The sequence below is a fragment of the Chiloscyllium plagiosum genome, chromosome 14 (assembly GCF_004010195.1).
Source record: "Chiloscyllium plagiosum isolate BGI_BamShark_2017 chromosome 14, ASM401019v2, whole genome shotgun sequence".
Classification (NCBI taxonomy): domain Eukaryota; kingdom Metazoa; phylum Chordata; class Chondrichthyes; order Orectolobiformes; family Hemiscylliidae; genus Chiloscyllium; species Chiloscyllium plagiosum.
This window is the reverse complement of record NC_057723.1, coordinates 51,549,000-51,576,700: the sequence shown is the minus strand read 5'-3', so window position 1 is coordinate 51,576,700 and position 27,701 is coordinate 51,549,000. Positions and strand designations below refer to the sequence as shown.

General features: G+C 40.1%; 1 protein-coding gene across 2 annotated transcripts in view; it reads left to right on the top strand.

The window, feature by feature from the left end:
• Positions 1 to 27,701, top strand: part of sh3pxd2b (SH3 and PX domains 2B) — a 334,077-nt gene that overhangs the window by 289,894 nt on the left and 16,482 nt on the right. For both annotated transcript variants that reach the window (XM_043703799.1, XM_043703800.1), the window contains 4 exons: positions 1,357 to 1,470; positions 5,814 to 5,931; positions 18,186 to 18,418; positions 19,611 to 19,660. In XM_043703799.1, the coding sequence (XP_043559734.1) occupies positions 1,357 to 1,470; positions 5,814 to 5,931; positions 18,186 to 18,418; positions 19,611 to 19,660 (515 nt within the window). The remainder of the gene's footprint in view (positions 1 to 1,356; positions 1,471 to 5,813; positions 5,932 to 18,185; positions 18,419 to 19,610; positions 19,661 to 27,701) is intronic.

The window sequence follows — 27,701 nt, the reverse complement described above, 5'->3', positions numbered from 1 at the left end:
GCATCGTTGGCAATTTTTACTTTATTAAAATTTATGTGATAGCTTTTGTTTATAAAAGAAAGCTGTTTTGTACTTGTGATAAAATATTATAGTGCTTGTAAAAAACATTTTAGAAGAACTTATATAAATGATGTGTTATTTCTCAGCTCAGAAAGAAATTAAAGATTGCCATGAGATTTGATGGTTGGTACACAATGTAACAAAATATGATCAAATATGGGCATCTTGCCCATTAATTTCATCTTTATTTCAGTTATAAAATCAAATGGTTATCTATTATCTGAATTTATGATTATCATTATATATTATTTGACTATGGAGAGGCTGTGGTGCTACATTGCCATTTAAAGATGTATGGAAAAGTCAGACTGTAAAGCAATAACACTGCAAACAGAAGGAAATAATATGGGTCAGTCCACAGTGAAAATCCACTGACACAACATGGAATGGATTCAAGGCAATCTGGATAGTAAGGAAATAAGTCTAGACTGTTGGCACTGTTCCATCTTCATTAGTTCATGCTATAGCTCTGTTCTGTTATAACTCTTATTAAGTTGTGCTGATGAATTGTGGTTTATAATAATCATTAAATAAATATAATTTAACTGCCAGGTTCTCTCACTGTTACAGAATATAATTTTTAATGTGTATCTGTGAAACATAATATAAGATAATCAAGATTTCTTTCCCTTTTTACAATTTTACTTTTGTATTTTTCGGTCTTCTTCCTAGAGGTCACCATTTCCCAAAGACCATTTATTCATAATGTAATTTAACCTGGCTTCAGTAATTAAGTAATAGGATACCACACGTGCCTGCATTGACAGGAACTTGGCGCAAACCACGCACATTTCACACCTTTGCACATGTAATCCAATTTCCAAGCCAATAGATCAAGTGGGCCAGTAATCTGCTCATCACCAAAAACATGCATCTTGAGCCAAATGCTTTTACTTGCAGCAAATTTTAGCCTTTGCAGTGAGCAGCTGTTTCTTGGATGCATCACTTATACAGGATTTGGGGGCGGGGGGGGGAGAGGGAGAAGAAAAGTAACCACCTCTAAAATGCCTCCATTCAAATGACCACTTCCCAAACACCTGGATGAGAGATATTGATTACAGCAATGAGAGTATTTTTTAGGTCTAGATCATTCTAAGTAGCTAAACAAACAAGCATGGTGGCAGGAAGCTGGTGAGTGCAAAGAAATGAACCCTTAAAGTAACACTGGGATATCTAGGCATGAAAAAAATCATCTGCTGGAGAGGTTTTACAGCAGTAACAGTAAAATATCAAATTCTTTCAGCATACACGAAAGAAATAAATGTATTTGGTGAAATGGCGTTTTTGTGCTTTCAGGCTGGTGGTTTGTGAGCACAGCTGATGAGCAGGGTTGGGTCCCTGCCACGTGTCTGGAGGCTCAGGATGAAGCTCAAGATGACCTTTCAATTGTTAGTGCCAAGCCAGGGGAAGGTAAGCAGCCAAAACTAACAAGGAGTTTTAGTCAGATAATACTTGTTGTGTTACAACTTAAAAGGCTTATTTTTTAGCCATTTTTGTAACCGAATAAATATATTGGTTATTTTTAAAGCTCAAATATTATGAACTCATTGTGAATGAGCATATACGTTTTGCTGAACACAATAAAACTGATGGTGCCAAAAATGCAGCAGTCTTCCATACGAGTGCTCTAAAATGTTTTGGAATCAACATCTTTTTTTTAAAAGAAAGGATTCTGTAAATTTTAAACAGTTTTCCTTGAGTACTTGGAAATTTGAGTTTGCCATAAAAGTAGAATTTTGTTTTCACCCAAGTTTGAATTTAATCTAAAGAGATTTTGAAACGATATGAGGGGCAAACATTTTACTCAGAGGGTGGTTCACATGTGGAAATGAACTTCCTGAGGAAGTGGTGGATGTGGGCAAAATTACAATGTTTAAAAGACATTTGGATGAGTACATGAATAGGGAAGGTTCGGAGGGATGTGGGCCAGAGCAGGCAGGTGGGAGTTGTTTAGTGTTGAGAGTGTGTTGCTGGGAAAGCACTGTAGGTCAGGCAATGTCCGAGGAGCAGAAGAATTGACGTTTCGGGCATAAGCCCTTCATCAGTCATCCTGTTCCACCCTTGGCCAATTGTCTGTGTGGAGTTTGCACATTCTCCCCATGTCTGCGTGGATTTCCTCTAGATGCTCCAGTTTCCTCCCATAGACCAAAGATGTGCTGGTTAGGTGGATTGACCATGCTAAATTGCCCACTGTATGTAGTTTAGGTGGATTACCCAAGAGAAATATAGGGATAGGGGAGGGGTGGATTTGGATGGGATTCTCTTCAGAGGGGTCAGTGTGGACTTGATGAGCCAAATGGCCTGCTTCCACAATATAGGGATTTTATGATATCAACATTAAGTTGATGACCATACTGTTACCTGTAACTTAGACAATCATGGCATCTAACTCCACTCAACATTTCCCCTTCAACTAATGTTACTGAATAAAAAAACAGTTTTGTCAGTGCTTTCATTTCTGTTTGTGTAAAAATCAGTTGCTGTACTTCCCACATTACAACAGTGACAAAATTTCAAAAGGTTGAAGAAATATTCAATGATGTCCAGAGGTTATGAAAGATCATGGACAAGTTAATTTATTTCATTGCTATTAATTCTCTCTCTTGGTTGCTGGAAAAGATTGCAGCTAAATTCAGAGTAGAATTTTAGGTGCAACTTCTTATAAATAAGTACTGATGGACTGAAGCACATTTGCAAGTCAATCACAAGTTACTGCTCAGTTATAAATATGGGTATGGTGTATAATTTTATGAATTATAACACTGAGTCTTGAGTTGGTTGGCAATGGGTAGAGAAAAACTGCAACTTGATGAGGAACAATGCAAAACAGAAGAGGCCTTGTTGTACCTGAACCAGAAACTAAGAATCATCCAATTGTAAATGGTTCCTACAACGTAAATAGGAAGGTGTGTCCAGCATCCTTTCCTGTTTGAATAGGTTTTTGTTTACTTTCTTGGTGTTTGCATGATCATGAGAAGTCCAAGTACGATCTTCAGGTTAGTGGATAGGGAATAATTGGACTACTGTGCGGAGATAGATTTGAATGTTAATTTTAAATATATATATATTCTGCCTTTATCTTCACGTCCATTCTGAATTCCTATTTCACATTTATGGATAATGCTGTGCAAAATACATTATGCTGCAACTTGAGTCTCCTATTAGTGTTTTCAGTTAGTAGCTACAGATCATTTCACAAGATAAAGTACTGAAATTAAGCATAGTTACTTCAAAACACAGACATTCCATTGCCTGATATTTTGCTCCTTAATTTAATTAGTTTTCCCAGAGACTTGAGAATTGGTTATTTTCTACTCAAAATATTTAATTACCTTTTTTGTAAAGAAACTATTCTGTATCTTAATGCTTGACAGATGTAACAACGGATATTGTTTCATTTTAAGATGTCTTCCTGTCTCCATTTAGTTTGTCATTTTATGTTTTCATACACATAGATTTTTAATATATGTCCATAGCAGAGATTCGTTAGAGATTAAAACAATGTGATTTATGATTTATCCGGTTTTTCCTATTCATCTTGCAAGAATGGTTATATTAATGTTAATCCATTGTAAATAGTTTTGACCACCCTTCATAATAATTTTAAGAATAACACTTTCATCACAATGACATTTTGAATCATTAATGACCACTTTATACTCTGATCACTTCCTATCTCAACATGCTATCAGTTACTAAGACATTCTGGTCTCTGCCAAGACATATGGGCCGTCGAAGGACTTTAGGAGACTTGTACATCAGTGTCTGGGGCCAAGGTGGATGGAGATGAGCTTGCTGTTACTGTAATCTGTGTCTGTTGCTGCTTCCTGTATATGTGTCTTGCTTACATGTTTTGCATGAACATGCTTGGCAGAATTTGCTCTTTTAATATAATTTTATTTCTTTATTAAAATTGGAACCCTTACTTCTCTGAATCAAGCCTCTAATCCATTATCCTATAGCTGCAACTGTTCATTTTGATTTGAAATGTTGCTTTTCCATAATACGATTATGTAATGTAAGCCTAACAATATCATAATACTTCCAATCTGTAAGATGTATTTGAGCTGCTTATAGAAGAAAGCTATTGATGGCTTTCTAATCTGTGTAAATGACCCAGGCTCCATGCATTATCCTGTACAAATACTCTCACAAGCTTGTAAATTCAGATGAAGAATACCCTCACCTATTTTAGATCTAACCCATCCAGAATATCACATCTACCATTTTTAAAATCATTGCTTGAAATAATCAGTTGGCCTTCACTGTTCATGACACCCTGATCCAGCTGTTTGTCCCTATCTCTCAGGCTCCTTTCCTAAATTTGCTATTCATAATCCTGATTTTGTGTTTTTCGTTCTACTGATTAACATTTGATTTAAAAGAAAACTATTTCAGGCTTTTATTCCCAACTCCATCCACTATCTTATTTGCCTACGTGTTCACTGAAACATCTCTTTGGCACTCCACAATTGTTGGTTTGTTCATCATTGTCCTTCCCTAGGATCAACCACCTCATTCTCCTTAGCATGTTTTAAGGTTTGGATGGCGAGGTTCACGAAAATTGAGAAATACAAGCTCAACTACTATGGCCTATTAACTCAGCATGTGTTATTATTTTTTACTTCAATCAGACCACACTAATGACGGTTGTCTCTTTTGGACACCTCCCCAACAAATCCCGTTCCACTTACAGGAAAAAAAAGGTTCTAATTTGTAATTCCAAAATACAAAAAAACTTAGACTTTATGTACATTAAAATTCACCAGCTCGCCGCCCTGCAAATAATCTTTAACTTGAAAGTTATTTGTGCCACCTTTAGTCCACAGTTTTGTCCTAGTTTGGTGTTATCAATGTTGCATGCTTACAGTCTTTAATGCCATAGTCCTCTCTTGTTCCAACCACACTGACGTAATGCCAAAGTCAAGACATAATTGTTTGGATTGATGCTTTTACACAGGGAAAAGCAAAAATAAAATTTTGTACACTTGCAAGAAAGCATGAATATTATAAGTGCCACTTACATTTAATGAATATTTATTACCCTTGTGGTGTAATGTAAATTTTATCATTCATAGGACATAATATCTGAATGCTAACCAGTATAAATGTTCACAAGGTCAGATTCAGCAACTGCACTAAATAAGTTAAGAGTTAAGCCAGTTAAGTAAAACTTCAATTCAAGGTTGTATCTTATAATGGCAGTGAGCTGTTTCTCCATTATTGCCAAAATTCTCTACGTGTTCTGGCAAATGTGAAATGCTGACATTACTTCCTGTACAGTATTTCCAAAATTGCTTTCCTTAACAAATTCAAAAGGTTTAAAGGAGGAGACTGGAGTGCAATAATTATTAATTTCTCTGATGAAATTTACCACAACATCTGGATAGAGGAAATATAATTAAAAACTTGTATGGTGTTCATATTTCCTGTAGTTAGAATGTATTAGTCATCCTGACCATTTGGTTTCTCGTACTCAACCGCACCTTCCTTCTATCCTGTCTCTTGCCCCAGCATGAAGTGTTAATTTTTTTTTAAATTGTGCTGAATCAACACAAACACATTTGATTGGAATACTGTAAAATTCTGTTTTGTTGTACTTATTGGTCCCATGTATTGAGCTTTTAGTGCAAACTAATTTTACATAGCTTCAAGCTTCATTATTCATCATTTTTGCCAAGCTCCATAAATGTTCATTTCTGGCATGACTTGTGTTTTTTGGTTGTAAATGAAATATAAATTTGTTTTTCCAGAGGAGAATTTTGTTGTCATTTATCCCTACTCAGCAAGAGATAGTGATGAGATTGACTTGGAGAGAGGTGCTGTAGTGGAGGTGATACAGAAAAACCTGGAAGGCTGGTGGAAAATCAGGTAATTCAAATATCCTAATAAGGCTCTTAATGGTATGAGGAAAATTTGTAGCATAGGATGTCATTACACTGACTTATCCTTACTTCAGTATATTTGGATACGTTGAGTTTATTTTCTCAAATGTCATTTTCTTTTAAAGCCCAATTTTGATTAACTCAGTCATAAGTTAAGCCATAAGCTTCTGTTAAGCCAATATGCCTGCTACCATTTGAAAAGCCTGTCCAAAAGGTGAAATTACCAGGTTATGGGACCATAAATTCAAAAGAAGTGTCAGCGTTTACAGGGCTCCAGTTTTGCTTTACTGTGCAGCACAGAGGGTTGCAGACTGGTGCATTAATTGCTTACAAAATCACAGTGGAGGTATGTGGGGAACAGTGATCCTGTTAAAGCTATAAAGACTGCTAATGAAGGAGGTGCAACAAAAGAAAGTTAGCCCTATGTAGAGCCAAAGGTAACTTCTGCAAATTGAGGTGTGCCATAGATATCACCTTGGGCTTGGGAGTGTTAGTTATTCCAAGGTATAGTCTGAGCATTTTAAAAGAGAACAAAGAACAAAGAAAATTTACAGTCCCGGAACAGGCCCTTCGGCCCTCCAAGCCTGAGCCAATCCAAATCCACTGTCTAAACCTGTTGCCCAATTCCTAAGCATCTGTATCCCTCTGCTCCCCATCTACTCATACATCTGTCCAGATGCATCTTAAATGAATCTACCGTGCCTGCCACTACTACCTCTGCTGGCAACACGTTCCAGGCACCTACCACCCTCTGTGTAAAGTACTTGCTGCGTGTATCCCCATTAAACCTTTCACCTCTCACCTTGAAAGTGTGACCTCTCATTATTAAATCCTTCACCCTGGGAAAAAGCTTATCTCTATCTACCCTGTCTATACCCTTCATGATTTTGTAGACCTCAATCAGGTCCCCCATCAATCTCCGTTTTTCTAATGTAAACAAACCTAACCTACTCAATCGCTCTTCATAGCTCGCACCTTCCATACCAGGCAACATCCTTGTAAACTTTCTCTGCACCCTCTCCAAAGCATTCACATCCTTTTGGTAATGTGGCGACCAGAACTGTACACAGTATTCTAAATGCAGCCGAACCAATGCTGTGTACAATTTTAACATGACCTGCTAGCTCTTATTCTCAATACCCCATCTGATGAAGGCAAGCATACCATATGCCTTCTTGACCACTCTATCCACCAGTGCAGCAACCTTCAGGGTACAATGGACCTGAACTCCCACATCTTTCTGCTCATCAACTTTTCCCAAGTCTCTTCCGTTTACTGTATAATTCGCTCTAGAATTAGACTTCCCAAAATGCATCACCTCACATCTATCTGCCAATTCTCCGCCCAACTCTCCAGTCTACCTATATTCGCCTGTATTCTCTGACAGTCCTTTATGCTTTCTGCTACTCCACCAATCTTCGTGTCATCTGCAAACTTGTTGATCATACCAACAGTGCCCCTTTCCAGATCAGTTATGTATATCTCAAACAACAGTGGCCACAGCAGTGATTCCTGTGAAACACCACTGGTCACCTTTCTCCATTTCGAGAAACTCCCTTCAATTACTACTCTCTGTCTTCTTTTGCTCAACCAGTTCTTTATCCACCTAGCTAGAACACTCTGCACACCATATGACTTCACTTTCTCCATTGGTTTGCCATGGGGAACCTTATCAAATGCCTTACTAAAGTCCATGTATATGATATCTACAGCCCTTCCTTCATCTATCTACTTGGTCACTTCCTCAAAGAACTCTATTAAGTTGTTAAGGCACGATCTCTCCTACACAAAACTATGTTGCCTATCACTGATAAGCCCATTCTTTTCCAAATATAAATAGATTTTATCCCTTCTCCAGCAACTTTCTCACCACTGATGTCAGGCTCAGTGGTGTGTAGTTACCCAGAATACCCCCTACTACCGATCTTGTACAGGGGTACAACATGAGCAACCCTCCAGTCCTCGGGCACTTCACCTGTGTTTAAGGATGCTACAAAGATATCTGTCAGGGCCCCAGCTATTTCCTCTCTCACGTCCCTCAGCAACCTGGGGTAGACCACATCCGGTCCTGTGGACTTGTCCACCTTAATAACCTCTAGCCTACCCAATACTTCTTCAACGTGGTCCAGAGTTATCAAACTTCTATCTCTAATCTCAACATTCATCATGTCCCTCTCCTCAGTGAACACTGATGCAAAGTAATATTCAGAATCTCACCCGTTCATAATCTAATCTCTCAGGTTTGACACACAGCCTTCCTTCATTATCCTTTAGTGGACCAATCCTTTCTCTAGTTACCTGCTTGCTCTTCATATAAAAATAAAAGGCTTTGGGATTCTCCTTAATTCTGCTCGCTAAGGCTATTTCATGACCCCTTTTAGCCCGCTTAATTCCTTGTTTAGGACTGGTCCTACTCTTCCGATATTCCTCCAGGGCTCGTTCTGTTCTTAGTTGCCTGGATCTTATGTACGCTTCCCTTTTCCTCTTGGCTAGTTGTACGATTCCTCCTGTCATTCACAGTTCACGAATCTTGCCTTTCCTATTCTTAGATTTCAATGGGACATGCCTATCCTGCACTATCTTTAATGTATCTTTGAAAGCATCCCACATATCAAATGTGAACTTCCCTTCAAATAGTTGTGTCCAATCCACATTTTCCAGCTCCTGCCTAATTTTGAGATAATTGGCCTAGGCCCAGTTTAGTACTGTTCCCTTAGGACCACTCTCATCTTTGTCTACAAGTATTCTAAACTTTACAGAATTGTGGTCACTGTTCCCAAAGAAATCCCCAACTGCAACTTCTACCACCTGGCCTGGCTCATTCCCTAGCACCAAGTCCAATATGGCCCCTTCCCTCATTGGACAATTAACATGCTGCTCTAGAAAACTCTCCTGGACGTTTTTTTTTACAAATTCTGTCCCATTCAGACCTCTGACACTAAGTGTATCCCAGTCAATGTTGGGAAAATTAAACTCTCCCATCACCACCACCTTGTTGCCTCTACCATCTTTCCATAATCTGTTTACCTATTTGTTCTTCTACCTCACGCTCACTGTTGGGAGGCCTGTAATATGGCCACAAAACAATGTAACTGCACCCTTCTTATTTCTCAGCTCTACCCATAATGCCTCACTACTCAAGCCGTCCATAGTGTCCTCCTTTAGCACAGCCATGATATCATCCCTGACCAACAATGCAACTCCTCCCCACACTTTTGCTTCCCTCCCTGTCCTGTCTGAAGCGCCTATATCCTGGAACATTTAGTTGCTAATCATGCCCTTTCTTCAACCAAGTCTCTGTGATTTCAATAACGTTATACTCCCAGGTACCAATCCAAGCCCTAAGTTCATCTGCCTTACCCATTATATTCCTTGAGTTAAAGTATATGCACTCAGGCCACCAGTTCTTTTGCGTTCATCTGCTCTCTGCTTATTCTTCCCCTTATTAATGCTATCTTGATGATTCTTACAGTCTCCACTTTCCACCTTGCTGGTTCAGATGTAGACCATCCAATTTGTAATAGTCCCACCTTCCCCAGAACCAGTCCTTATATCCAACAAATCTGAACCCCTCCCTCCTACACCATCCCTCAAGCTGTGTGTTTATCCTGCCTATTTTTTCTTTTCTACACTGGCTAGCACATGGCACTGGTAGTAATGCCAAGATCACTACTTTTGAGGTCCTCCTTTTTAACTTCTCTCCTAGCTCCCTGAATTCTGCTTTCAGGACCTCATCTCGTTTTTTTACTTATATCGTTGGTGCCTATATGCACCAAGACAGCTGGCTGCTCACTCTCCCCTTTTAGAATGCTCTGCAACTGATCAGTGACATCCCTGACCGGAGCACCTGGGAGGCAAGATACCATCCGGGAGTCCCGTTTTCAGCCACAGAACCGCCTATCTACTTCCCTTACAATAAAATCCCCTATGACTATGGCCCTACGAGTCTTTTTCCTGCCCTTCTGAGCAGCAGTGCCCGCCACAGTGCCATAATCTTGGCAACTGCTGGCCTCCCCTGGTGAGCCATCTCCCCCAACAGTATCCAAAACGGTATACCTGTTTTAGAGGGAGATGACTGCAGGGGACACCTGCAGTGCCTTCTACTCTCTTTCTGCCTTTTGGTTACCCATTCACTGTCTCCCTTAGCAATTCTAACCTGCGGTGTCACCAGTTCACTAAAAGTGCTATCCACGACCTCCTCAGCATCACTGATGCTCCACAGTGACTCCATCCACAGCTCCAGAGCCGTCATGCAGTCAAACAAGAGCTGCAGCTGGACACACTTCTTGCAAGTGTAAAAGTCAGGGATGTTAGCCTTATCTCAGAGCTCCCACATCAAGCAAGGCACATGCCACGGGTCTGAGGTCCCCTGTCATTGTAAGCCTTAGCTTTATATCAACAAACTAAAACCAAACAATGCACTTAAATGTATGAAAGAAAAGAAAGAGAAAATAAAACCTTACCTTACAGACTCTTTTTTTACTTCTGGTTAGAGGAGTGGGCGGGAGGGAGATACTACACATTAGTACTTCGGGTTTAGCCACTGCCCAAAGTACATACTAAGTCCTTACCTTCCCGGCACCCTCCTGGTCTCCATGTCACCTACGCTCTGTCTTCCGCTGCTCCCGGAGAGGGAAGCTGAATGGGAGCTGACTTGAACGTTCTATATATACCTGTGTGATAACATAGTATATAACAATAAAAACCCATCGTGACATGAAGTAAATACTTCTCTTTTCCTTCGCATGTATTCCACTTCATTCTCTCCAAAAGCCTATAGTTCCTGTACTTAACATTAGTTTAGGTACTTGGTGAAAGCTTTACCCCTTTTTGAATCGATGCCTCATTTATCAGAGTGATATTACTAATGGGGTTGTGCCTGCAAACACAGAATTAATTACTTGATACCAGCAGATGCCTGCTGCCAGATGTCCTCTGGATGAGTTTGAAAGAAATCCTGCCACATGGTAGATAATCTACATTAATGTGAAGCAGGGTTACCTGTTACAACTAAAATTATTTACCAAATGCTTAAATTTAATGATTGCCTCTTTTCAGAAATCCAAGTGGCAAAAAATGCTCTACTCTGATGTAAACATAATTTAAATTGTCATCTTTTTATGAAGGCTGTAAGCGACATCCCAGAATCCTTTGTGACAAATATCATGAGATTTGGCCTGGAGCCAATGATAAAGATTTTTTCCATTGCATTTAGGTTTGTGCCTGTATGTTTTATTAATTTATTCATTCATGGAATGTTGGAGTTGATATCTCGGCTAGGATTTATTGTCTCTGTCTAAGCGCCCAGGAGAAGCTGATGTTGAACCATCCTTTGAACAACTACAGTCCTTAGAGTGATGATACTGATGGGAAGGGAGTTCCAGGATTTGAACTAGCAATAATGAACAAATAGCAAAATAGTTCCAACTTAGGATGGTGAGTGGTTTAGAGAGGAACTGCAGATGGTAATGTTCCCAAGTATCTGTTGTCCTTGTTCTTCTAGGAGATGGAGGTCAGGGATTCTCAAGTGAGGCTTGGTGAGATTCTCGAGTGATGTTGGAGCTTATAGACATTGAGGCAAATGGGGAGTATGTCATCTAGATGGTGAATGGCAATAGGAAAACAAGAAACAAGTTACTCACTGGAGTCCTAGACAACATCTGGGTTTGGGCTGACAAGAATCATAGAATCCTACAGTGTAGAAACAGGCCATTTGGCCCAACAAGTCCACGCCGACCTACCAAAGAGTAACCCATCCAGAGCCATTTCCCTACCCTATTACCCTACATTTACCCCTGACTAATGCGCCTAGTGTTAGGTAAGGGGTATATGCAGGGGTATGAGTGGGTTGTGCTTCGGCAGGGCAGTGAGGACTTGTTGGGCCGAAGGGCCTGTTTCCACACTGTAAGTAATCTAATCTAATCTAATCTAACCTACACATCCTTGAACATTATGGGCAATTTAGCATTGCCAATTCACCTAATCTGAACATCTTTGGATTGTGGGAGGAAACCCACGCGGACATGGGGAGAATGTGCAAACTCCACACAGACAGTTGCCCGAGGCTGGAATTGAACCCAGGTTCCTGGCTCTGTGAGGCAGCAGTGCTAACTACTGAGCCACCGTGTCAACAAATGGCAAAAAACATTCATGCCACACAAGTACCAGGCAATGATCACCTTCAACAGAAGAGAATTTAACTAATACCTGTTGCCATTCAATGACATTACTATCACTGAATCCCCTGCCATCAACATCCTTGGGTTTACCATTGACTAGCAACTGAACCTAACTTCTGTATAAATACAATGGCTCCAAGAGCAAACCAAATCTACAACATATCAAGTGCTTAACTGGTTAAAGTCTATCTAGATAAATATAGGAAGTCATGATTGTAGGCTTTTTATACAACAACAACCATCTTAGTAAACTTTTCATTGCTTGAAGTGGTTTAGTCCCATGGTACCACTTCCTTTTCCGGCCTCTTTCCCAGTATAAAGCTTATTATTGTGCACTGAGCAAATGAGGAGCCTGTGGCTGATGAGTCACTGCAGTTAGGACAAACAGATGTAAAGTGTGCCTGAGGTCCTGCAATTAATTGAAATGTATCTGTTTTACATAACTACATAAAAATTCAAGGTATATATGAGGTCTGCCATGGAATCTCCAGATTTAGTCACCTAGGACAAAAACAGTAATTTTATGTGTTCCATGTCCAAGACTCAGTGTAGCATTCACTCCAAGCTCTGCAGGTGTGCAGCAGTCAGGAATGCATTGCAGAGGAGACGTGCAGGCCATACACAGCAGGGTTCCATTTGACGTAGGCATGTACAAGGTAATCTTAAAAGGAGCAAGCCGTTTCACAACAAAATCTTCTGTGCTTTCCCACTCTCCTGACCAGGCTTCTCCTTCTGGACATCTCTATCCATGTAAATATCTGGTGGGAATATTCCTCTGCTTTACCAGAAGTGGTATTTTCTCAGTCTACACCTCCACCCTCAAATGTTCAAAAATGTTTGAAGTAACAGCAAAAGTGAAGGTCATAAGCAAATTGAAGTTAAATTTCATACCATTTTTTGACTTATGATGATGTATCCCATAAATAATAGCCTAATTGATGAAAATAACAAAACAATTTGGACTAGAGAGAAAGGCAAAAAGATCTACAATAGCGCCACCTATACTCTTATCAAGAGGAGATTGTAATTGTGTTTTGATCAATATTCTCCCATACTAACGTACGTGAACAGAAATGTGAGATTGCAGTTGTTCTCTTGCCACCTTTGCCCATGAACACAAAATATAAAATAACCTGGTTGTAAAAATTCATCTTATAACAGATCTAAAGCTTTAAACCTTCACTTGAGAAACAATTGTTCTGAAATGGATTGGAAAAATTGGCAAATTCACAACACTAACATTTAGTTTGTTTAAAATAAGGAACAGCAATATGCGAAAAATAGGTAGGTCATGAGCTCAGAGTTTCCACAAATTGCTGAATAGCCTGAACTATTGCTGCCTATGCAGAGATGTGTGATCTAGAGCTGGTCCTTTTAGGCCCAAGGCTGCTAAAACTATCTACAGTCTCCCACAGTTGAAGCCGGCAACTTCTACTAACTGCTCTGTAGCTACTGGGGTCAGCCCTGTAAATTCAGTAAACAAAGGCGGCACGGTGGCACAGTGGTTAGCACTGCTGCCTCACAGCGCCAGAGACCCGGGTTCAATTCCCGCCTCAGGCGACTGACTGTGTGGAGTTTGCGCGTTCTCCCCGTGTCTGCGTGGGTTTCCTCCGGGTGCTCCGGTTTCCTCCCACAGTCACAAAGATGTGCAGGTTAGGTGAATTGGCCATGCTAAATTGCCCGTAGTGTTAGGTAAGGGGTAAATTGTAGGGGTGTGGGTGGGTTGCGCTTCGGCGGGGCGGTGTGGACTTGTTGGGCCGAAGGGCCTGTTTCCACACTGTATGTAATCTAAATAAAAAGGCATACACACACATCACTCACTAAGAGAATACACAGGGTGATTAGTTGACTTTCCTCTGCAATGTTTCATTTATACAAATGATTTAGAATGTTTATGTTTCGTAGCAATACACCAATAGCTGTGTCCAAATGGATGTTGCAATAGTTAGTGTCACTGGGTAAAAATCCTGGAGCTCCTTTCCTGACATCAGTGTGAATATTCCTACATCACATGAACTGCACCTTCTTCAGGTGAAATAGTCATGGGCAGTTATTATGGCTGGGACAGTAATACCCACAACCTATGCAAGAGTACAAAAATGGATCAGATGTTCCTGTTGGTAAATTAGGAATTGGGATTACATTCTTGAATAACAACCAGGTGAATTGAGCACAGATTCCACAGCCAAAAAGGTGGTATGTCAGTTGCCTGCTCACTTCCTGTACCTTTCTCCTCTTCAGCTAGTTAGTCAACTGGGAGTTGTTGCAATTATTGCCTGCACTTGCCTGATAGGAGTTAGACACATGAAAGTTTGTGGTCATGATCACCTTCACAACTGCTCAGCCATGCAGTCGCATCCACTGAGGTTCCAAGTTGGGCTGGATCAGGTGACTGATCTTTAGTAAATGGTAGATGTCCAATGCCATGTTCCTCGATGAGGTTTAGGGAGGGAAATCACTACTGTACCTGGGGATCTTGCTCCCCCTTCTTTTCCTACCTATTCTTAGAGCTCATTGTTACTGTTGCTTTCCCTGTTGTGCCCTAGGCAAGGGGGATGCAAATTACTACCCTGATTGATGGAGAAAGTAGCTTGTGCAGAATTGTGCAAAATCTTGCTGATCTTGACAATGTTCAACCAATTATGTCATCCAGGAGTCTTAGCTTAGCAAAAATTGAGTCAGTGGGAATTAGGGAGGGAGGGATCTCTCCAGTAGTCAGAGTCTTACCTGATGCGAAGGAAGATGGCTGTGGTTGTTGGAGGTCAGTCTTCTCATCTCCAGGAGATCTCTATAGGAGTTCCTCAGGGTAGAGTCCTAGGCCCTATCATCTTCAGCTGCTTCATTAATGACTGACCCTCCACCATAAGGTCACAAGTGGGATGCCTGCTGTAATTGCATGATGTTCAGCATCTTTCCAGACTCCTTGGATACTGAAGCAGTCCATATCCAAGATCTGAACAAAATCCACTTTTGTGCTGATAATTTGTAAATAACATTCACAGCACACAAGTGCCAGGCTGTGACCATAACCATTGTCTCTTGAAATTCAGTGAAATATCACCATTGAATTTCCCCACTAATAAAGCTCTGTGAATACTGTTTCTCAGAAACTGAACAGGACAGCCAAATAAGTGCTGTGGTTACAAGGAGTAGTCAGAATATAGGAATTCTGCAACAGATAACTTAGCTCCTGTCTCTTCAAAGCCCATCCACAAGGTGCAAGTCAGGAATGTGATGCTACACTCTGCACTTACCTGGATGGTTGCAGCTCCGATAACACTCAAGAAACATCCACAAGAAAAGCAGCCTACTTGATTTGCATCACCTCAACAAATACCCATTCGCTCCAACACCGGTGCTCACAGGCAGTGGTGTGTAACATCTACAAGATACAATGCAACAATTTACCAAAGCTCCTTTAACAGCACCCTCAAAATTGGTCACCTCTACTACCTATGAGTACACATATGTGAGAGCACCAATATCTGCAAGCTCCTTTCCAAGCTTCCCTCCATCTTGACTTAACATACGAACAAAGAGTAGGAGCCTGCTTCGCTATTTGTATGATCATGGCTGATCGCATCTCCGCCTCAACTGCACTTCCCTGCCCACTCTCCATCATCCTTCAACACCATTACTAATTAAAAATCTGTCTATCTGCTCAATTTCCCAGCATCTGTTGCACTCTGGGATTATAAATTCCACAGATTCATAACTCTTTGAGAGAAGTAATTTCTCCTTCTCTCTGTTTTAAATCTCCTACCCCTTGTGCTAAAACTATGACTCCTCATTCTAGATTGCCCCATAAGAAGAAATATCCTCTCTACTTCTACTTATCAATCCCCTTCAGCATCTAATTGAGGTATACAAGATCTGCTCTCATTCTTCTAAATTTCAGAAGTGTAGGCCTAAACTGCTCATATCTTCCTTCATAAGACAAACCCCTCACCTCTGGAATTAATCTAGTGAATTTCCTCTGAACTACCTTCAATACAAATACATCCTTCCTGAAGGGGACCAAAATTGTACATAGTACTCCAGGACTTGGAACTAGTTTTCTATTCATTGTCGCTGGGTCAAAACCCCAGAACTCCCTTCGTAATAGCACTGTGGGTGTTCCTATACCTTAAATGGTTCAAGGAGGCAGCTCACCAGTGGACCACACTCCTTTGATTAAGTTTTTAAAAAGTCTATACTTTAACAGCTTTAAACAGCTCCAAAACATTTGACAATTGCAAGAGAGCAAAAAGAAATCAATCTGCAAAGAACCTGTCAATAGTAACTGCTCCCTAAAAATAGCATTGGCTAGGGGACCCTTCATGTTACTGAACATACGTTCAGCTGTGCCAGTTTGAAAGGATATTAGCCTGGGATGGGAGTGAAGATCCAAAATAGCATTGTTGGCATCAGAACAGCTTTACACAATGATTGACGTCACAATCACAAACATCTTGCCCACACTTCCTGCATGCAAGGACACTTTGTCACCAAAATAAAGCATCCACAAACTGTGTTTGAGATGCAAAATAACATTGTAACACCCAGAATAGCCAGCACTGTGCACCCATATTTTGTTGCTTCAGTCTAATTTTGAAGTTTCCCCTTTCTCCTGAATTTCACTAGAGAAAGGGCGGGCATTGATTGGAGTTGCCTTTCTGTAACTTTCTGGCAAATATGCCGATGGAAGATATAACAATTTCTTGTGGGCAGTACAGATAGGAAGTCAAACTATTCTCACCTCCCAAAAAAGGGTAGAATAGATGGAGGCAAAATGTAAAGATGGCTTTACAAAAAATAAAATCTTGAAATACACCAATATTTTGTGATCATTTTGTTAATACCTTACAATGACACTGGTATCTAGCAGATATTGTCACAGAAAGATCAAAAACTGTAACATAATTGAATGTATTTGACCTTAGACCCACCAGATTTTGATGATTTCCTTTTTGTCAATGAATTGTCTTTCACTATTTTACAGGATATGATTAATTTATTGAGATATGTGTTATGTAATATCCTTTTGACCACTTGAGAAAGGATTAATATCTATTATTTCCCAACTAGAAACAAAAGCAGAGTTCTAAAAGATTCTTCAGAGAAACTGTCATTTTTTGAATAAAATCCCAACACCACTGGCCCAGGATATATTGTTCATCCTAGAAGGCAGTAAAGAGTCACATACGTTGCTGTGGGTGTGGAGTCAGATGTGGATCAGACTAGATAAGGATGGCAGTCTCCTTTCCGAAAGGACATTCATGAGCTAATTGTTTTTCCCAACAATCACCAATGGATTTATGGTCATCCTTAGACTCTTAATTTCTGATTTTTATTCAATTCAAATTTCACCATCTACTGTGTGGGGTCCGAACCCAGGTCCCCACAACATTACCTTGGGTCTCTGGATTAACAGTCCAACAATAATGTCATTAGGCTGTCACCTCCTCAATGTTCTCAAAAGGATGCTTCTACTAGCTGTTCCTGACTTAGAATTATCATGCACCCAGCAGCAATCCCAATGTAATTCTGAAGATTGCCTGTCTGAATGACCTTACAGAAACCAGATATTTTTACTAGATGATGCAAATGAATTTCTTAAGCTCACATAAGTATTACTATTGGATGAGTAGGATTCATGTTGGCAGTCGCATCACGAGCAACTCTCTAAGGCCAGTAAGAAAAGCGACTCGATAGGACTGCTGTGGTACTATGGTAATGTCCCTTTCTCTGGACCAAAAGGTCAGGGTTCTAGTCCCACCTGCTCCAGATATATGCCATAACATGTCAGAACAAATTGATCAAAAAATATTTAAAGACATCTTGTGCTGTTGTGCTGTTGTCAGTGATTATGTATGAATTTTTTTTGTATACGCAATTCAGCAGCCTAAGAATTAATAATAGATTACGGAAAAATGGACCTATTACCTCCCTGCTAAAACACATATACTGTTGTTATGTTTTTGCTACTCTATAATATTCATTAAATCTCATTAGTTTGCTCATAAAGATGGGATCAAGAGAATTTTGTGTTGACCTCATAAAACATTTTTTTTTTGAACAGATATAAAAATCAGGAGGGCTGGGCCCCTGCCTCATACCTGAAAAAAGCTACCAGTGATATCTCAGGTCAGAAAATTACTTCAGGGCAATCTATCCATTCAAGTGCGATGGACCTTGATGGGATTGGAAAACAGCCAGCCTCTGTGAAAGAGATCAGAGAGAAGGGATTGTTGTTTGACCAAAAAGATGAAAGAAATGAGATCCGCGGGGCAGCAGGTGCTGATGTGAAAGGCAGTAAGTATGTTTTTGGCACTATACAGCCCACAGAGAATACCTTCATTAAATGTGACAAGATACAGATGGCAGTCACTTATTGGAGACATATGTGTTCTCACTTTAGTGATTCCATTTCAAAGCAACATTCATGACAGAACAGAAAACAAGGGTGGGTATTAAGTAAAAGCAAAATACTGTGGCTGCTGTAAATCTGAAACAAAAATAAAATGCTGGAGAAACTGAGCAGATCCAGCAGCATTGGTGAGGAAAGAAACAGAGTTAACGTTTGAGTCCAGTATAACACTTCGGAAATGTCTGGGGTTGGAAAATAGTTTTTTTTTAATGCTATAGACAGAGGAAAGAGGAACAGATTGTAAGGGTGTTCTGAACCAAAGCTAAAGGGATTGCTAACGGTCAAGAAGGGATGATATAGAAAGAGTATAATTAAAGATGTGGACAGGGGAAAAAAAAGTCTGTTCCACTGAGCGAGCATCAGTTTCTCATTGAAAAGGTAAAGCAAATGTTGAGTCTTCTGGATTATTCAGCACTTTTGGAACAGGTGAAAATTTAACAGTGTGATGTGTGGAGATGATACCTGAGAAAATGATTGACAATCATAATGTGTTACATTCCTAATTCTTCTAATTAATTTTGTGGCTACAAACCTGAAGTATTAAATGGTAGGAATGCCCTTTTACTGTATACTTAAAGTAAATCCCACAATAAGTATTGCTAACTTCCCTGAGACTCCCTGGCTACTTGAGCAATTTGGCATCACACAGATGATTTGACTTTCTCCAGTAGAGTGATGACTTCAGTGTGCTCAGAAGTTATAAGGGGCCTGTTACACAAGTTGTTTTGCATTAGCACAGGAGCTCTAGGGATCTGAGAATCCAAATTGCGTGTTTTCATTTTAGATCAATTGCCACAGTCATTCTCAGGAGGCTGTTATTGGCTACCTTCGGGTACTTTTTCAATTTTCTTCTGGATCCTTTCAGATTCGCTTGAGCCAGATATAAAGGCCAAAAGCTGAAGGCTCATTGTGGTTTAACTGGTTTTTGGAATGCAAGTTTGCTAAGGATCAAATTTAACTGCATTATCTGAAGAAAGATAGGTGTGCCTCATCACCAATTGGTTAACATTTTTAATGAAAAGGAATCTTGGCTATCTATACAACAAACATTAATAGCTTTTCTGTTAAACAATCTAGAGTTACCAAATGCAAGACAAAGGCCCCCCCCACGAAGAGATCTTACTGTGGTGAGTATCAGATGATTACTTTGAATTCATGTACAGCCTTTAACACAAAAAGTCCCAATCACTTCACAGAAATTAGCACAGCTGGAAAGGAGAAATTAAAGCGAGCAACCAAAAGTTTAGTCAAAATTGGATTTTGAGAAATTTTCTTTGAAGTGGCCAAAACAGTTGCAAAGACTGAGTGGTGAAGGAAATTTTCAGACAAAGCCAGAGTAATGTTTGTGATAATTAGGGAGCAGGTAAAGTTGTGAAGATGATTGCTGAGTTAATGTGGGGGTGAAAGCCTCCTCTTCAGGACAACAACTTAAAATTTTAACATCTGGAGAGAGCAAGCCACTGGACCAGAACTTACTGTCAAAATAACAATGGTGTTCATGGTCCTTATGTTATGTATGCACAAATTACCATCAACGTCAGGCAACAATCAGATACATGATTAAATGTGAAATACCATAAATGATGCCTGAGGTGCACTGCTTAGCTTTTAGCTTCCCAAAATTACTATTTTACTGTATGATTCACTAATCAAATATAGTGTCTTGAAGTTACTGTGTTGGTACTGTAAACACAAAAACTGCATTTGCTACAAAAAGTTGAGGCTTGCACATTTCTGTCTGAGTGCCCTTTAGAGCGTGTGATGGTTAATTATTACCACCAACCTCTATGACTGTTAAAAGGGTAGAGTCTTTTGCTCCAGCTTTGAATTATTAGCTTATTTTTAAAGTGCATATTCATTCCTTTTGATTTATTTTTCTCTTCATCCAATTATTGTCTCCTTCTCTATTTTACTCTATAGCTGATCTGACATTGGTATTTACTATGCCAAGTAACATTTCTTGGTTCAGACCCTTCTCTCTTCATTAACAGTTCGTTAATATTGTTCTTCAACGATTCACTTAGTTGTTTGCCTTGTTCATAGAGGTTCCATATACCTTACTATGAAAAGGCTAATGAAAATTAGATAGACAAAAAGGTCTAATGAGTGTTTGTTGATTGCAGTAAATTTGATAAATTCTAGCCCAAAATAATTAATTCAAAATAAGGGTAGCAGAATCTTAACAGCTCAACTTTGATCAAATTGGAACTGAGGGTAGGTTGAAGGATGTCGGGAAGAATGTTTGACAGGAGTGGAGGTGCAAAGGCAAATTTAGAAGTCTAACCGCTTAATAAAATATGGCTTTTATAATTTAGCTGAATGGCAAGCAGGTTTTGTGATTTGTGCATGTTCTGTCCTGACTTAAAACAGTGAAAGGAGGGGAATTTGACCTCTTCACTATATTAGGGAAAGTTTTAAATTAATTAACCCTGCTACTGACTTCCTAACCAGAAAACTCAACATCATCCTATTTACCTCATCAAAAATCATCAAAATTTTAAGAGTTTTTATTTAATTTCCATTGTCTGACCTATTCTGGAAATAGTGGCATTATTTGAACTCCTAAGTTTTAACCATGCACAAAATTCCGTAACAGCCATACTGACAGACCCTTTTGTACTACTCCAGTACAATTTCAATACTGGCATTCACCCAGCAATATGGAAAGTTACCCAGGTATATGCTGCCCAAAGGAAGAGTAAGTCCAATCCTGCCAATTACGACCCCAGACTATGCTCAATCATCATCAAGGAGAAAGTGAGGTCTGCAGATGCTGGAGAGTCAGAGTCGAAAAGTGTGGTGCTGATCAAAGCACAGCAGGTCAGGCAGCAGCTGAGGGTCAGGATAATTGACGTTTTGGGCGTAAGCCCTTCAAGCAGAAGTTGATGTCATATACAGTGCTGTTAAGAGGCATTTATTCAATAATAACCTGCGCACCGATGTTCAGTTTGGGTTTCAACAGGCCCCCTCAGTACGCCTCCTCATTAAAGTTCAAATATGGACAAAAAGCTGAACACTGGGGGCGGGAGGAAATGGTGAATATCCTTGACACCAGGGCAGCACTTGACCAAGAAGTTCAGAAAAAAACTGGGGAAGTTAATGAAGGTCTGGAGATAAACTCTGCTGCTTTGGAGTCATGCCTCGCACAAAGGAAGATGGTTGTAACTGTTGAACATCAATAATCTCAGTTTAAGATCATCGCTGCAGGAGTTTCTCAGAGTAGTGTCCTTGGCCCATCTATTTTCACCTGCTTCACCAATAGCCTCCCTGTATTATAAGGGCAGACATGGGAATGTTGTTGATGATTTCACAATGTTCAGTGCCATTGGTGATATCTCAGATACTGAAGCAATCCCTGTCTAAATGCAGCAAGGTCTGGATGATTTTCAGGCTTGAACTGATGAATGAGAAGTAACATTTACACCATACAAGTATCAGGCAATGGCCCATCTCTTAGCGAGAGAGAGAATACGACCATCCCCCTTGATTTTCAATGGAATCAGCATAATCCCCCACTATCAAAATACTGGTCACTATTGTTATGACATGGGGTAAACTCTCCTGCTTAATTTAAAACCAACAACACAGAAAAGATTTATCACGTGCAGTAATCTGTAAATATTTTGAGTGGCTAAGAAATATATAAAGTAAAAAATAACAAATTTATTTAATATGACAGCAAATAATTAACTAACCACTGTTTACAATTTCTTTCTCTAACCTATCTTTTACCTTCTCTTCAATAATACTAGTCCAATAAAATGCTGAATTAAGATTACAAAACAACACTTTTTATCTCAAAACCAGGCTGCTTTCGGTTCTTGACTTTGGATCTTCCTGTGTCTTCTTTTCACCTTGTTAGGGACTTCTGTGTTACAGGTTACTGATTGAAAAGGTACTTTTAAGAGAGATATTTTTTCAAGCAGTCTGTTACATGCCAGGACTTGGCAGCTCTCCTCTCAACTGGTCAATTTTCCCCCAGTCTTATACCCCAGAGCATCAGATTGTGTCACTGGCTTTTAAGATTGGTATTTTTGGGGGTATAATTTAAATTAATTGGCCAAATTTGAATTTATTTTTGACTCCAGGCAACAAGCTAATTAAGTTGTTTGACCAAGTGTTACATACATTGTTGCCTTATTGAGAACACTTGGTGCTGTGTCCAGTTATTCTGCTGCTTTTAATTCTTTTAAAGTACACCCACATTTTCATAACACCTCCCCCTTAAGAAAAAATGAACCATCATAATGAAAAGATAGCTTCTTTTTTCTTCCACCTTTTAAACACATTACCCTAACATACCGATAACTTCCATATAAGTTCACCTCAACTTCTTCCCATGTACCTATGTATACAAAAAACATTAAATAAAGACAAATGTCATCTAAACTCTATCAGTTAAATCCACGATACCACGTCTGCGATTACAGTCTTATGACCCACAACATGTATGATTTTTAAATCAAAAGTCTGTAACATAGGACTCCAATGAAATAGTCTCGTATTCTTATCTTTAAAACGTTCTAAGAATGTAAGCAGATTGTGGTCAGTATACACAACCATCTCCGATACATTGTTTGTGATGTACACATTAAAATGTTGTAAGGCCAGTACCAAACTCAGTACTTATTTTTTGATTGTAGAGTGTTTCCTCTGGTGGGTGTTGACCTTCTTTGAAAAGTAACCAACTGGCAGTTCAATCCCATCCTCATCCTCCTGTAGGAGTACAGCTCCAACTCCAGTGTCACTAGCATCGATGACAACTTTAAAAGGTTTTGAAAAGTTTGGTGTAGCTAAAACTGGTTTGGTGATTAATATCGATTTCAAATAGTCGAATGCCTCCTGGCATAGTTCTGTTCACCAAGACTTTGTGTTCTTCTTCAGCAAATTGGTTAACAGTGCACTGCTGAAGTTTGGAGCAAACTTCCAATAGAATCCGCTGAGTCCTAAGAATCAAAGCACCACTTTCTTCAAAATTGGTCTTAGAAATTCCTCAATAGCCTTCGTCTTTGCATTCCATGGGGTCAACCTTCCATGACTGATGTTATGTCCCAAGAACGTCATCTCTGCTTTTGCAAATTCCGTTTTATTTGTTTATCACCAGTTTTGCTTCTCGTAGTCATTCAAAGAGCTCTGCCAACTGTACCATGTTATCTTTCCAGGACTTACTAAAGATCACTACATCGTCCAAATAAACTACACAGTTTGTTAACCCAGCCCACAACTCTGTTCATGAGTCTTTGGAATGTGGTGGGTGCATTCTTTATTCCAAAGAGCATCACTTTAAACCGATCTAGCCAATTTGGGGTTACAAACGCAGAAATTTCTTTCACCGTCTCTGATAAAGGTACCTGCCAGTAACCACACATTAAGTCTAACTTGCTGATGTAACTTCCTTGTCCGCCTTTCTCGATACAGTCCTCCAATGTAGGAACTGAATATGAGTCTGATTTTGTAACGGCATTGATCTTCTGATAATCCACGCAGATTTGTTGAGGCATCCAGTTTGGGAACTAAGACGATCGGTGAATTCCATTCGCTTCGGCTTGGTTCGATCATATTCTCATCAAGCATGGCCTCCACCTCCATCTGGACCTGTCTGTCTTTGAGAGGATTAAGCCAATAGGGGTGTTGCTTTATCAGAGCAGTATTCCCTACATCTACTTCACGTACAATAGCATTAGTTTTCCCCATCTGATTCTTACATATATCCTTATACTGTAGTAACAAATCTTTCAATTCCATTCTGTGCTCCTGAGACAGATAGCTTACTAGTCTCTTCCACTCCTCAGGACTTCTTCATTTTTAAATCTTATTTTGAGGCACCTCAAAATTCATATCATCTGGATTTGATTCCTCACTCTGCGGGGCAGTCACTAACACCTGTTTCTTCAATTCTTTCTCTCTAGTGTAACACAGTTTCAATATGTTCATGTGACATACCTGATACCGTTTTTTTTTCTATCTGGCATCTTTACTAAATCATTCACCTGATTCAACTTTTTCTCAATTTGATTGAGACCACTAAACCTGGCTTTGAAGGGATTTCCTATCATGGGTAACACATTATCCCTTGGGAAAACATCGGAGTCTCAGAGTTTTTATCTGCCACCTGCTTCATTCTACACTGTGCCCTCTTTAGGTGCTGTTGAGCTAACTCACCTACTCAATTTAATCTCTCCCTCACCTCCGATACATAATCTAAGTGTGAGATCTCCGACTTTGGTCCTGACAATTTTTCTTTAATTAATTTCAAAGGGCCTCTCACTTCATGACCAAATATTAAATTGAAGAGAGTGAACTGAGTAGATTCATTTGGGGCATCTCTAATGGCAAACAATACGAATGAGATACCTTTGTCCCAATTGTTCGGGTAATCCTGACAGTATGCTTTTAACATGGTCTTCAAGGTCTGATGCCATCTTTCTAAAGCTCCCTGGGATTCAGGATGATATGCACTAGATTTAAAGTGCTGTATATCTAAGTTACCCATAACCTCCTCAAACTGCCTAGCAATAAAATTTGACCCTCTGTCTGACTGAATCTCTCTGGGTAGCCCATACCATGTGAAGAAAGCTACTAACTCCTCTACCACCTTTTTTGCCTTGATACTCTGTAATGGAATTGTTTCCAAAAATCTGGTAGTCACATCCATTATGGTTAACAAGTACTAGTTCCCACTTTTAGTTCTCGAAAGAGGACCTACACAATCAATTGTAACCCGCGTGAAAGTTTTGTCAAATGCGGGAATGGGCAAAAGGTGCTGGTGATTTACCTACCATTTGGCATGTATGACACGTACTGCTAAAGTTAACCACATCCTTATGCATTCCAGGCCAATAAAAATATTTTTGTACCTTAGCCTGAGTTTTTTGTAACCCTAGGTGACCTCCTACGGTTAATTCATGTGCTACCCGTAACACTTCCTGTCTGTATGCTATTGGCAACACAATCTAGTGCACTTCGGCCTATTTCTCCTCAGCACTAACCTACCGTGGTTTCCATTTCTGTCTGAGGATTCTGTCTTTCAAATAACAACCCTCCGGAATATTCTCTGCCTCCTTTTCAGAGTACGCATCCACATATATATCTTTTATCACCTTGTCTTGCTGTTGGAAGTCTCTTAGTCTTTCAGGACCAAACACTTCTGGCTGACCCTCTGCCTGTTCAGGTTTTTCCTGCACCATTGCATCAAATAGGGTATCTGCTAACTGAGTCTCAACACCTTCATCTTTCTCTTTACTTTTCGCTTTGTAAAGTGACTTATGATAGTGGGATCTGATTACCATACAGTCTGGGAAAATACCAGGATATTTCTGTTTTAACTCCTCAGTTTCATGGTCTTCCTTGGGCTTCTTCACAACCAGGGGGTGATACTCCCACCTTGGATCCTGCCAAATCATTCCCAAGAACGAACTGAATTCCTGGAACTGACACTCTGTCAATCACTCCCACTGTAACTTCCCCAGTCTTAAGTTGGCACTCCAACCTGATCTTACATAGGGGAATGCTAAATTTCTGTCCATCTATCCCACAAATTACCACACTCTCTGATAACAGATCGGAAAGAGTGCACATTTGCTCATCCCTTACTGTCAGCGACTTGTTAGATGCTTAAAAATCACACAACACCAGGTTATAGTCCAACAGGTTTAATTGGAAGCACAAGCTTTCGGAGCATTGCTCCTTCATGAGGTGGTTGAGGGCACCACAACTATCTGATGAAGGAGCAGTGCTCCAAAAGCTAGCGCTTCTAATTAAACCTGTTGGACTATAACCTAGTGTTTGTGATTTCTAACTTTGTACATCCCAGGCCAACACCGGCACCTCCAAATCATGGTTAGATCCTGTATCTCTCAAAATTATTAACTTCTTGTTCTTCACCCCCTGTTCATTCTGAGTAAACATTATTCACAGAGGCGAATTCTTTATATAGATCAGGTACTAAGTCCATACCTAGCTCCTGACTAGGTTGTGCACTCTCTTGCAGCTCGTCTGCTCTTCTTGGGGTCTCCTTTACTACCTTCACTAATGCTTCCTTTACCACATCTTTTCCCACAGTGCCTTTCTTTAATGACCTGTATCTTTACGTGTCCCACCTTCCGGCAGTGGAAACACCTTTTCCCAGTGCCCTTCTGAGACCACCGGCCACTGTAATTTTCTGTGTCCCACTCCATTACAGTGAAAACACCTGAGGCCTTTCACCTCCTGTCTACCCTCTTGGGCTTCTTTAACCTGTGGTAAAATCTTACCAGTGCGCTCGACTCTTGGTTTACTAGTGTAGGATCTCCCATTTTCCCAACTTCTATCCCTCACAGGATGAAATTCTGGCTGGAAGCTTGTCTTGTTCACCAGCATGTACTCATCTGCTAATTCTGCTGCCCTTCTCGCTTCCTGAACTTTCGATTCCTCCAGGTGAATTCTTACCATCTCTGGAAGTGAATTTATAAACTCCTCCAGCAGAATAATGTCACTTACAGCCTCAAATGTCCCATCTATTTCAAAGCACGCAACCATCGATCAAAATGACTTTAATTCTTTTGAACTCAACATAAATCTGACCTGGTTCCTTCTTTGTGTTTCTGAACTGCTGTCCAAATGCTTCTGGTACCAATTCATAAGCACTTAATGTAGCCTGTTTAACCTCTTCATAATCTCTTGACATCTCATCCCTGACAATGCGGCAAATACATCACTAGCTCTGCCTACCAATTTAGTCTGAAATAGCATTACCCATAAATCCTTGGACCACTCCATCTGCCTAGACAATTTTTCAAATAAAATAAAGAAAGCTTCGATATCTTTCTCATCAAAATGTGGCAGAGTTTTGACACATTTATATACAGAGGAACCTTGATTATCCGAATGAGATGGGTGGGCACTATTTTGTTCGGATAATGGATTATTTGGTTAATTGGTTCAATGCCTCTCCTCTGGGGCTCGGAGTTTTCTGTTAAGACTGCTCTCAGTTCAGGAGACGAGTCAGTAGCATACCGCGCGCAAGCCCCTACACAACATTGCCTCCCCCAACCCCGCCCACCCCCAACACCGTCCAAAACTGTCTCCCTGCCCGCCTCTCCCGGCTCCCAATTCTGCCCGCCCCCCAACCCTGTCCAACACCGCCCCCTGCCCACTCCCCAACCCTGTCCAACACTGCCCGTCCCCCCA